This window comes from Salvelinus fontinalis, chromosome 39, assembly GCF_029448725.1.
Source record: "Salvelinus fontinalis isolate EN_2023a chromosome 39, ASM2944872v1, whole genome shotgun sequence".
In the NCBI taxonomy this organism is placed as follows: Eukaryota; Metazoa; Chordata; class Actinopteri; order Salmoniformes; family Salmonidae; genus Salvelinus; species Salvelinus fontinalis.
In genome coordinates this window covers 1,048,500-1,060,756 of record NC_074703.1, presented here as the reverse complement: position 1 = coordinate 1,060,756, position 12,257 = coordinate 1,048,500, and the positions used below count along the sequence as shown (strand labels likewise).

The following is a 12,257-nucleotide window of genomic DNA, read 5'->3' as shown; positions in this document are numbered from 1 at the left end:
TGAGGTGCTGTTGTATGGAGTAACACCATTATTTCAGTCTAACTGAGATGCTGCTGTATGGAGTAACACCATGATTTTAGTCTAACTGAGGTGCTGCTGTATGGAGTAACACCATTATTTTAGTCTAACTGAGGTGCTGCTGTATGGAGTAACACCATTATTTTAGTCTAACTGAGATTCTGCTGTATAACACCATTATTTCAGTCTAACTGAGGTGCTGCTGTATGGAGTAACACCATTATTTTAGTCTAACTGAGGTGCTGCTGTATAACACCATTATTTCAGTCCAACTGAGATGCTGCTGTATGGAGTAACACCATTATTTTAGTCTACCTGAGGTGCTGCTGTATGGAGTAACACCATTATTTTAGTCTAACTGAGGTGCTGCTGTATGGAGTAACACCATTATTTTAGTCTAACTGAGGTGCTGCTGTATAACACCATTATTTCAGTCCAACTGAGATGCTGCTGTATGGAGTAACACCATTATTTTAGTCTAACGGAGATGCTGCTGTATAACACCATTATTTTAGTCTAACTGAGCTGCTGCTGTATAACACCATTATTTTAGTCTAACTGAGATGCTGCTGTATGGAGTAACACCATTATTTTTGTCTAACTGAGATGCTGCTGTATGGAGTAACACCATTATTTCAGTCTAACTGAGATGCTGCTTTATGGAGTAACACCATTATTTTAGTCTAACTGAGATGCTGCTGTATAACACCATTATTTCAGTCTAACTGAGGTGCTGCTGTATGGAGTAACACCATTATTTTAGTCTAACTGAGGTGCTGCTGTATGGAGTAACACCATTATTTAGTCTAACTGAGATGCTGCTGTATGGAGTAACACCATTATTTAGTCTAACTGAGGTGCTGCTGTATGGAGTAACACCATTATTTTAGTCTAACTGAGGTGCTGCTGTATAACACCATTATTTTAGTCTAACTGAGGTGCTGCTGTATGGAGTAACACCATTTTTTTAGTCTAACTGAGATGCTGCTGTATAACACCATTATTTTAGTCTAACTGAGATGCTGCTGCATGGAGTAACACCATTATTTTAGTCTAACTGAGGTGCTGCTGTATGGAGTAACACCATTATTTTAGTCTAACTGAGGTGCTGCTGTATGGAGTAACACCATTATTTTAGTCTAACTGAGGTGCTGCTGTATGGAGTAACACCATTATTTTAGTCTAACTGAGGTGCTGCTGTATGGAGTAACACCATTATTTTAGTCTAACTGAGATGCTGCTGTAGGCCCTCCTTGGTGGTCGACAGAAGCACCAGATCATCAGCAAACAGTAGACATTTGACTTCAGATTCTGGTAGGGTGAGGCCGGGTGCTGCAGACTGTTCTGGTAGGGTGAGGCCGGGTGCTGCAGACTGTTCTAGCAGGGTGAGGCCGGGTGCTGCAGACTGTTCTAGTAGGGTGAGGCCGGGTGCTGCAGACTGTTCTAGTAGGGTGAGGCCGGGTGCTGCAGACTGTTCTAGTAGGGTGAGGCCGGGTGCTGCAGACTGTTCTAGTAGGGTGAGGCCGGGTGCTGCAGACTGTTCTAGTAGGGTGAGGCCGGGTGCTGCAGACTGTCCTAGTAGGGTGAGGCCGGGTGCTGCAGACTGTCCTAGTAGGGTGAGGCCGGGTGCTGCAGACTGTTCTAGTAGGGTGAGGCCGGGTGCTGCAGACTGTTCTAGTAGGGTGAGGCCGGGTGCTGCAGACTGTTCTGGTAGGGTGAGGCCGGGTGCTGCAGACTGTTCTAGTAGGGTGAGGCCGGGTGCTGCAGACTGTTCTAGCAGGGTGAGGCCGGGTGCTGCAGACTGTTCTAGTAGGGTGAGGCCGGGTGCTGCAGACTGTTCTAGTAGGGTGAGGCCGGGTGCTGCAGACTGTTCTAGTAGGGTGAGGCCGGGTGCTGCAGACTGTCCTAGTAGGGTGAGGCCGGGTGCTGCAGACTGTTCTAGTAGGGTGAGGCCGGGTGCTGCAGACTGTTCTAGTAGGGTGAGGCCGGGTGCTGCAGACTGTTCTAGTATGTTGAGGCCGGGTGCTGCAGACTGTCCTAGTAGGGTGAGGCCGGGTGCTGCAGACTGTTCTGGTAGGGTGAGGCCGGGTGCTGCAGACTGTTCTAGTAGTGTGAGGCCGGGTGCTGCAGACTGTTCTAGCAGGGTGAGGCCGGGTGCTGCAGACTGTTCTAGTAGGGTGAGGCCGGGTGCTGCAGACTGTTCTAGTAGGGTGAGGCCGGGTGCTGCAGACTGTTCTAGTAGGGTGAGGCCGGGTGCTGCAGACTGTTCTAGTAGGGTGAGGCCGGGTGATGCAGACTGTTCTAGTAGGGTGAGGCCTGGTGCTGCAGACTGGTCTAGTAGGGTGAGGCCGGGTGATGCAGACTGGTCTAGTAGGCTGAGACCGGGTGCTGCAGACTGTTCTAGTAGGGTGAGGCCCGGTGCTGCAGACTGTTCTAGTAGGGTGAGGCCTGGTGCTGCAGACTGGTCTAGTAGGGTGAGGCCGGGTGCTGCAGACTGTTCTATTAGGGTGAGGCCGGGTGCTGCAGACTGTTCTAGTAGGGTGAGGCCGGCTGCTGCAGACTGTTCTAGTAGGGTGAGGCCTGGTGCTGCAGACTGTTCTAGTAGGGTGAGGCCGGGTGCTGCAGAGTGTTCTAGTAGGTTGAGACCGGGTGCTGCAGACTGTTCTAGTAGGTTGAGGCCGGGTGCTGCAGACTGTTCTAGTAGGGTGAGGCCGGGTGCTGCAGACTGTTCTAGTAGGGTGAGGCCGGGTGCTGCAGACTGTTCTAGTAGGGTGAGGCCGGGTGCTGCAGACTGTTCTAGTAGGGTGAGGCCGGGTGCTGCAGACTGTTCTAGTAGGGTGAGGCCGGGTGCTGCAGACTGTTCTAGTAGGGTGAGGCCGGGTGCTGCAGACTGTTCTAGTAGGGTGAGGCCGGGTGCTGCAGACTGTTCTAGTAGGGTGAGGCCGGGTGCTGCAGACTGTTCTAGTAGGGTGAGGCCGGGTGCTGCAGACTGTTCTAGTAGGGTGAGGCCGGGTGCTGCAGACTGTTCTAGTAGGGTGAGGCCGGGTGCTGCAGACTGTTCTAGTAGGGTGAGGCCGGGTGCTGCAGACTGTTCTAGTAGGGTGAGGCCGGGTGCTGCAGACTGTTCTAGTAGGGTGAGGCCGGGTGCTGCAGACTGTTCTAGTAGGGTGAGGCCGGGTGCTGCAGACTGTTCTAGTAGGGTGAGGCCGGGTGCTGCAGACTGTTCTAGTAGGGTGAGGCCTGGTGCTGCAGACTGGTCTAGTAGGGTGAGGCCTGGTGCTGCAGACTGGTCTAGTAGGGTGAGGTCTGGTGGTGCAGACTGGTCTAGTAGGGTGAGGCCGGGTGCTGTAGACTGTTCTAGTAGGGTGAGGCCGGGTGCTGCAGACTGTTCTGGTAGGGTGAGGCCTGGTGCTGCAGACTGGTCTAGTAGGGTGAGGCCGGGTGATGCAGACTGTTCTAGTAGGGTGAGGCCGGGTGCTGCAGACTGTTCTAGTAGGGTGATTCCGGGTGCTGCAGACTGTTCTAGTAGGGTGAGGTGCTGCAGACTGTTCTAGTAGGGTGAGGCCGGGTGCTGCAGACTGGTCTAGTAGGGTGAGGCCGGGTGCTGCAGACTGTTCTAGTAGGGTGAGGCCGGGTGCTGCAGACTGGTCTAGTAGGGTGAGGCCGGTTGCTGCAGACTGGTCTAGTAGGGTGAGGTGCTGCAGACTGGTCTAGTAGGGTGAGGCCGGTTGCTGCAGACTGTTCTAGTAGGGTGAGGCCTGGTGCTGCAGACTGTTCTAGTAGGGTGAGGCCGGGTGCTGCAGACTGGTCTAGTAGGGTGAGGCCTGGTGCTGCAGACTGTTCTAGTAGGGTGAGGCCGGGTGCTGCAGACTGGTCTAGTAGGGTGAGGCCGGTTGCTGCAGACTGGTCTAGTAGGGTGAGGCCGGGTGCTGCAGACTGTTCTAGTAGGGTGAGGCCGGGTGCTGCAGACTGGTCTAGTAGGGTGAGGCCGGGTGCTGCAGACTGTTCTAGTAGGGTGAGGCCGGGTGCTGCAGACTGTTCTAGTAGGGTGAGGCCGGGTGCTGCAGACTGTTCTAGTAGGGTGAGGCCGGGTGCTGCAGACTGTTCTAGTAGGGTGAGGCCGGGTGCTGCAGACTGGTCTAGTAGGGTGAGGCCTGGTGCTGTAGACTGTTCTAGTAGGGTGAGGCCGGGTGATGCAGACTGGTCTAGTAGGGTGAGGTGCTGCAGACTGTTCTAGTAGGGTGAGGCCGGGTGCTGCAGACTGGTCTAGTAGGGTGAGGCTGGGTGCTGCAGACTGTTCTAGTAGGGTGAGGCTGGGTGCTGCAGACTGTTCTAGTAGGGTGAGGCCGGGTGCTGCAGACTGGTCTAGTAGGGTGAGGCCGGGTGCTGCAGACTGGTCTAGTAGGGTGAGGCCAGGTGCTGCAGACTGTTCTAGTAGGGTGAGGTGCTGCAGACTGTTCTAGTAGGGTGAGGCCGGGTGCTGCAGACTGTTCTAGTAGGGTGAGGCCGGGTGCTGCAGACTGTTCTAGTAGGGTGAGGCCGGGTGCTGCAGACTGGTCTAGTAGGGTGAGGCCGGGTGCTGCAGACTGTTCTAGTAGGGTGAGGCCTGGTGCTGCAGACTGTTCTAGTAGGGTGAGGCCGGGTGCTGCAGACTGGTCTAGTAGGGTGAGGCTGGGTGCTGCAGACTGTTCTAGTAGGGTGAGGCCGGGTGCTGCAGACTGTTCTAGTAGGGTGAGGCCGGGTGCTGCAGACTGTTCTAGTAGGGTGAGGCCGGGTGCTGCAGACTGTTCTAGTAGGGTGAGGCCGGGTGATGCAGACTGGTCTAGTAGGGTGAGGCCGGGTGCTGCAGACTGGTCTAGTGGGGTGAGGCCGGGTGCTGCAGACTGGTCTAGTAGGGTGAGGCCTGGTGCTGCAGACTGTTCTAGTAGGGTGAGGCCGGGTGCTGCAGACTGTTCTAGTAGGGTGAGGCCGGGTGCTGCAGACTGTTCTAGTAGGGTGAGGCCGGGTGCTGCAGACTGTTCTAGTAGGGTGAGGCCGGGTGATGCAGACTGTTCTAGTAGGGTGAGGCCGGGTGCTGCAGACTGGTCTAGTAGGGTGAGGCCGGGTGCTGCAGACTGTTCTAGTAGGGTGAGGCCGGGTGCTGCAGACTGTTCTAGTAGGGTGAGGCCGGGTGCTGCAGACTGTTCTAGTAGGGTGAGGCCGGGTGCTGCAGACTGTTCTAGTAGGGTGAGGCCGGGTGCTGCAGACTGTTCTAGTAGGGTGAGGCCGGGTGCTGCAGACTGTTCTAGTAGGGTGAGGCCTGGTGCTGCAGACTGTTCTAGTAGGGTGAGGCCGGGTGCTGCAGACTGTTCTAGTAGGGTGAGACCGGGTGCTGCAGACTGGTCTAGTAGGGTGAGGCCTGGTGCTGCAGACTGTTCTAGTAGGGTGAGGCCGGGTGCTGCAGACTGTTCTAGTAGGGTGAGGCCGGGTGCTGCAGACTGGTCTAGTAGGGTGAGGCCGGGTGCTGCAGACTGTTCTAGTAGGGTGAGGTGCTGCAGACTGGTCTAGTAGGGTGAGGCCGGGTGCTGCAGCCTGGTCTAGTAGCGTGAGGCCGGGTGCTGCAGCCTGGTCTAGTAGCGTGAGGCCGGGTGCTGCAGACTGTTCTAGTAGGGTGAGGCCGGGTGCTGCAGACTGTTCTAGTAGGGTGAGGTGCTGCAGACTGGTCTAGTAGGGTGAGGCCGGGTGCTGCAGACTGGTCTAGTAGGGTGAGGCCTGGTGCTGCAGACTGTTCTAGTAGGGTGAGGCCGGGTGCTGCAGACTGTTCTAGTAGGGTGAGGCCGGGTGCTGCAGACTGTTCTAGTAGGGTGAGGCCGGGTGCTGCAGACTGTTCTAGTAGGGTGAGGCCGGGTGATGCAGACTGTTCTAGTAGGGTGAGGCCGGGTGCTGCAGACTGGTCTAGTAGGGTGAGGCCGGGTGCTGCAGACTGTTCTAGTAGGGTGAGGCCGGGTGCTGCAGACTGTTCTAGTAGGGTGAGGCCGGGTGCTGCAGACTGTTCTAGTAGGGTGAGGCCGGGTGCTGCAGACTGTTCTAGTAGGGTGAGGCCGGGTGCTGCAGACTGTTCTAGTAGGGTGAGGCCGGGTGCTGCAGACTGTTCTAGTAGGGTGAGGCCTGGTGCTGCAGACTGTTCTAGTAGGGTGAGGCCGGGTGCTGCAGACTGTTCTAGTAGGGTGAGACCGGGTGCTGCAGACTGGTCTAGTAGGGTGAGGCCTGGTGCTGCAGACTGTTCTAGTAGGGTGAGGCCGGGTGCTGCAGACTGTTCTAGTAGGGTGAGGCCGGGTGCTGCAGACTGGTCTAGTAGGGTGAGGCCGGGTGCTGCAGACTGTTCTAGTAGGGTGAGGTGCTGCAGACTGGTCTAGTAGGGTGAGGCCGGGTGCTGCAGCCTGGTCTAGTAGCGTGAGGCCGGGTGCTGCAGCCTGGTCTAGTAGCGTGAGGCCGGGTGCTGCAGACTGTTCTAGTAGGGTGAGGCCGGGTGCTGCAGACTGTTCTAGTAGGGTGAGGTGCTGCAGACTGGTCTAGTAGGGTGAGGCCGGGTGCTGCAGACTGGTCTAGTAGGGTGAGGCCGGGTCCTGCAGACTGTTCTAGTAGGGTGAGGCCGGGTGCTGCAGACTGGTCTAGTAGGGTGAGGCCGGGTGCTGCAGACTGTTCTAGTAGGGTGAGGCCGGGTGCTGCAGACTGTTCTAGTAGGGTGAGGCCGGGTGCTGCAGACTGTTCTAGTAGGGTGAGGCCGGGTGCTGCAGACTGTTCTAGTAGGGTGAGGCCTGGTGCTGCAGACTGGTCTAGTAGGGTGAGGCCGGGTGCTGCAGACTGTTCTAGTAGGGTGAGGCCGGGTGCTGCAGACTGGTCTAGTAGGGTGAGGCCGGGTGCTGCAGACTGGTCTAGTAGGGTGAGGCCGGGTGCTGCAGACTGGTCTAGTAGGGTGAGGCTGGGTGCTGCAGACTGTTCTAGTAGGGTGAGGCCGGGTGCTGCAGACTGTTCTAGTGCCCTCGCCAATTCATTGATATATATGTTGAAGAGGGTGGGGCTTAAGCTGCATCCCTGTCTCACCCCACGGCCCTGTGGGAAGAAATGTGTGGCTTTTGAGCCAAAAGCTTTTTTGAAATCAACACTGCCTCTCTCTCTCTCTCTCTCTCTCTCTCTCTCTCTCTCTCTCTCTCTCTCTCTCTCTCTCTCTCTCTCTCTCTCTCTCTCTCTCTCTCTCTCTCTCTCTCTCTCTCTCTCTCTCTCTCTCTCTCTCTCTCTCTCTCTCTCTCTCTCTCTCTCTCTCTCTCTCTCTCTCTCTCCCTCTCTCTCCCTCTCTCTCCCTCTCTCTCCCTCTCTCTCCCTCTCTCTCCCTCTCTCTCCCTCTCTCCCTACCTCTTTCTCTCTCTCCCACTTACCCCTTCTCCAGGTTGGAGTGGCCTAAGAACCACTACTTCCCTCCGTGTACGCTGCAGTTCCGTGACGGTTGGGAACCTCACATGATGCCGTTCGTCCCCCAATCACGAGAGGCAGAGCTGAATCACCTGACCCAGACCCTCTCCCACTCGGAGATCCTTAGACAGGAGGAGATGGTACACAGGCTGTCTACTGAGGTACGTTGTTCTGATGACAGAGCTGATTCCATAGAAGGGTCAAACCTAGCAGGGTGGGGTCAAACCTAGCAGGGTGGGGCCAAACCTAGCAGGGTGGGGCCAAACCTATCAGGGTGGGGCCAAACCGAGCAGGGTGGGGTCAAACCTAGCAGGGTGGGGTCAAACCTAGCAGGGTGGGGTCAAACCTAGCAGGGTGGGGCCAAACCTAGCAGGGTGGGGTCAAACCTAGCAGGATGGGGCCAAACCTAGCAGGGTGGGGCCAAACCTAGCAGGGTGGGGCCAAACCTAGCAGGGTGGGGCCAAACCTAGCAGGGTGGGGCCAAACCTAGCAGGGTGGGGCCAAACCTAGCAGGGTGGGGCCAAACCTAGCAGGGTGGGGCCAAACCTAGCAGGGTGGGGCCAAACCTAGCAGGGTGGGGCCAAGTTAGTCCTCATTTCCCTCAGGGACTGTCTCAGTTGTTAGTTAGCTTGTGTTCTAAGCTTTGGAAAGTTAAAAACAGTCCCTTCATCAATAATGACAGTCCTTTCATCATTAATGACAGTCCCTTCATCAGTAATGACAGTCCCTTCATCAGTAATGACAGTCTCTTCATCAGTAATGACAGTCCCTTCATCAGTAATGACAGTCTCTTCATCAGTAATGACAGTCCCTTCATCAGTAATGACAGTCCCTTCATCAGTAATGACAGTCCCTTCATCAGTAATGACAGTCCCTTCATCAGTAATGACAGTCCCTTCATCAGTAATGACAGTCCCTTCATCAGTAATGACAGTCTCTTCATCAGTAATGACAGTCCCTTCATCAGTAATGACAGTCCCTTGATCAGTAATGACAGTCCCTTCATCAGTAATGACAGTCCCTTCATCAGTAATGACAGTCCCTTCATCAGTATTGACAGTCCCTTCATCAGTAATGACAGTCCCTTCATCAGTAATGACAGTCCCTTCATCAATAATGACAGTCCCTTGATCAGTAATGACAGTCCCTTCATCAGTAATGACAGTCCCTTCATCAGTAATGACAGTCCCTTCATCAGTAATGACAGTCCCTTCATCAGTAATGACAGTCCCTTGATCAATAATGACAGTCCCTTGAGCAATAATGACAGTCCATTGATCAATAATGAAAGTCCATTGATCACTGATCACAGTCTCTTGATCAGTAATGACAGTCTCTTCATCAGTAATGACAGTCCCTTCATCAGTATTGACAGTCCCTTCATCAGTATTGACAGTCCCTTCATCAGTAATGGCAGTATTTTCATCAGTAATGACAGTATTTTCATCAGTAATGACAGTCCCTTGATCAGTAATGACAGTCCCTTCATCAGTAATGACAGTCCCTTCATCAGTAATGGCAGTATTTTCATCAGTAATGACAGTCCCTTGATCAGTAATGACAGTCCCTTCATCAGTAATGACAGTCCCTTCATCAGTAATGACAGTCCCTTCATCAGTAATGACAGTCCCTTCATCAGTAATGACAGTCCCTTCATCAGTAATGACAGTCCCTTCATCAGTAATGACAGTCCCTTCATCAGTAATGACAGTCCCTTCATCAGTAATGACAGTCTCTTCATCAGTAATGACAGTCCCTTCATCAGTAATGACAGTCCCTTCATCAGTAATGACAGTCCCTTCATCAGTAATGACAGTCCCTTCATCAGTAATGACAGTCCCTTGATCAGTAATGACAGTCCTTTCATCAGTAATGACAGTCCCTTCATCAGTAATGACAGTCCTTTCATCAGTAATGACAGTCCCTTCATCAGTAATGACAGTCCCTTGATCAGTAATGACAGTCCTTTCATCAGTAATGACAGTCTCTTCATCAGTAATGACAGTCTCTTCATCAGTAATGACAGTCCATTCATCAGTAATGACAGTCCCTTGATCAATAATGACAGTCCCTTGAGCAATAATGACAGTCCATTGATCAATAATGAAATTCCATTGATCACTGATCACAGTCTCTTCATCAGTAATGACAGTATTTTCATCAGTAATGACAGTCCCTTGATCAGTAATGACAGTCCTTTCATCAGTAATGACAGTCTCTTCATCAGTAATGACAGTCTCTTCATCAGTAATGACAGTCCATTCATCAGTAATGACAGTCCCTTGATCAATAATGACAGTCCCTTGAGCAATAATGACAGTCCATTGATCAATAATGAAATTCCATTGATCACTGATCACAGTCTCTTCATCAGTAATGACAGTATTTTCATCAGTAATGACAGTCCCTTCATCAGTAATGACAGTCCCTTCATCAATAATGACAGTCCCTTCATCAATAATGACAGTCCCTTCATCAGTAATGACAGTCCCTTCATCAGTAATGACAGTCCCTTGATCAATAATGACAGTCCCTTGAGCAATAATGACAGTCCATTGATCAATAATGAAAGTCCATTGATCACTGATCACAGTCTCTTCATCAATAAGGACAGTCCCTTCATCAGTAATGACAGTCCATTAATCAATAATGAAAGTCCATTGATCACTGATCACAGTCTCTTCATCAGTAATGACAGTCCCTTCATCAGTAATGACAGTCCCTTCATCAGTAATGACAGTCTCTTCATCAATGATAATAACTGAGGAAATAGTTCAGCTGATGTGTTTGTGTTATCTGTCTCCCCTCCAGCATCCGGGTGTACAGGACTTCCCGTCTTCACAAGGGTATGCATTGGACAACAAGGCCTACAAGCGCATGCACCTCTTGGACCAGGACATGGCCGTGCAGGCCTTCAAACAGGCCGTCTCACGACACGTAGACCGGTAACACTGCACCGCGGTCACCTGACTGAACCCAACGCCCTGAAGAACTGGCCATGCTCTACCGTCTTTAAAACGAATGTCCCTCTGGACACACTTTACTTACTCTAAATCTGAACTGTAAAACTGTCCCCTCTCAACAGGGAAACATTCTTTCCTACTGCGGTAGAATCTAAATATAAACATCACATCCCAGGAAGTAGCTTGCTAGCAAACGGTAGAATAAACATCACATCCCAGGAAGTAGCTAGCTAGCTAACGGTAGAATAAACATCACATCCCAGTGAGTAGCTAGCTAGCTAATGGTAGAATAAACATCACATCCCAGGAAGTAGCTAGCTAGCTAATGGTAGAATAAACATCACATCCCAGTGAGTAGCTAGCTAGCTAACGGTAGAATAAACATCACATCCCAGGAAGTAGCTAGCTAGCTAACGGTAGAATAAACATCACATCCCAGGAAGTAGCTAGCTAGCTAACGGTAGAATAAACATCACATCCCAGGAAGTAGGTAGCTAACTGTACAATAAACATCACATCCCAGGTAGTAGCTAGCTAGCTAATGATTGAATAAACATCACATCCCAGTGAGTAGCTAGCTAGCTAATGTCGTGTCTTTGCTATTGTTAAATTTAAGACTTATAGTTTTTATCAAAGATTCCTGTAATTAGGGATTACGCGATCACTTGAGTAATAACGTAACTAATTAACTATGAATTCGAGGGCACCAGGGAAAGTTATTAGATTACAAAGTTATAATTTCCCAATATAACCTTTCAGATATTTTCATATCTGATCAATAGTCCTCTAATTAATGATTTATTTACTGTACCTCACGTCAGTCTCATTCCAAACGTCGTAAATTGTTGATTATCTGCACGAACCCAGTCTTCACTATGAGTCATCCATACATCAATTGTCTTAAATCATTTATTTATTACTAACTAATTAATTCACAGAAATGCATAAACAAACAAACAAACTTAAAATAGTTACATGAAATGATAGGAGAAACATGCCCTAGTGGGCTAAACCGGCATGGCGGCTGTTAGACAAAGGGAAAATGGCGTTCGACTAAGAATTCACTACAGAGTCCATAATTATAACAATTGACATGCTAATCCTTACACATGAACGCTCACTCATTCGGGAACAATTGCAATCAATATATATATAGTTACGCTCGGTGTGTGGTCTTGATCGTTGGAGAGAAGTTCGTTTTGTTGGAGCTCCTTCTGTCGTAGTTATTGTGGATTGTTCAGAGTGACATTCGTTATAGAATGGATGTTTCGGCGGTTGTCTTTCTTCGCGTTCAATGATACCGAATTCCTAGCTGCAGACTAGTAGTCAATATCAACGACTTGTTCTTATTCGTCTAAGAGTTTAACCACGTGGTATGGTTAAAGATTCAGCAATTATACTCAACCTTCGTTCTCCTCCTTGGAGGATAAACATGGTCTAAATGGTAATTTCTTAGAGTTGAGCTTTTATTCAGATAGCAGAGAGGGGTGGTCCCATGGTCTCTGACCCAACTGGCTCAGGGGCGGGTCCTATGATTTAGTTCAAATACAACAGGGAGTTGTATTTTCCTTCATTAAACAGTTCAAAATCATATTACACAATTATACAAACAGTATCATACTCACTCATTAATTTTATACAACAAACAGATGTAAACCTCATATCTGAGGTTATTATATAAACAGCGGTATGGTAATGTAGCCACACCGTCTCTCATGAGTTTCCCACAAGGGGACAAACGGACCGGTTCATAGCTGGAATCTCCACCGAGCTTTTATACTTTTGCAGGAATATGAAATATGTTCGTACCTCAAGTTCTGTGAGGTG

At 50.9% G+C, this 12,257-nt stretch overlaps 1 protein-coding gene across 7 annotated transcripts in view; it reads left to right on the top strand.

Moving 5' to 3' along the window:
* Nucleotides 1-12,257, top strand: part of eps8a (epidermal growth factor receptor pathway substrate 8a) — a 108,371-nt gene that overhangs the window by 65,797 nt on the left and 30,317 nt on the right. For 5 of the 7 annotated variants that reach the window (XM_055905139.1, XM_055905137.1, XM_055905143.1 and 2 more), the window contains 2 exons: nt 7,445-7,628; nt 10,279-10,412. In XM_055905139.1, coding sequence (XP_055761114.1) covers nt 7,445-7,628; nt 10,279-10,412 — 318 coding nt within the window. The remainder of the gene's footprint in view (nt 1-7,444; nt 7,629-10,278; nt 10,413-12,257) is intronic. The other 2 variants (XM_055905141.1, XM_055905142.1) reach the window with 1 other exon arrangement.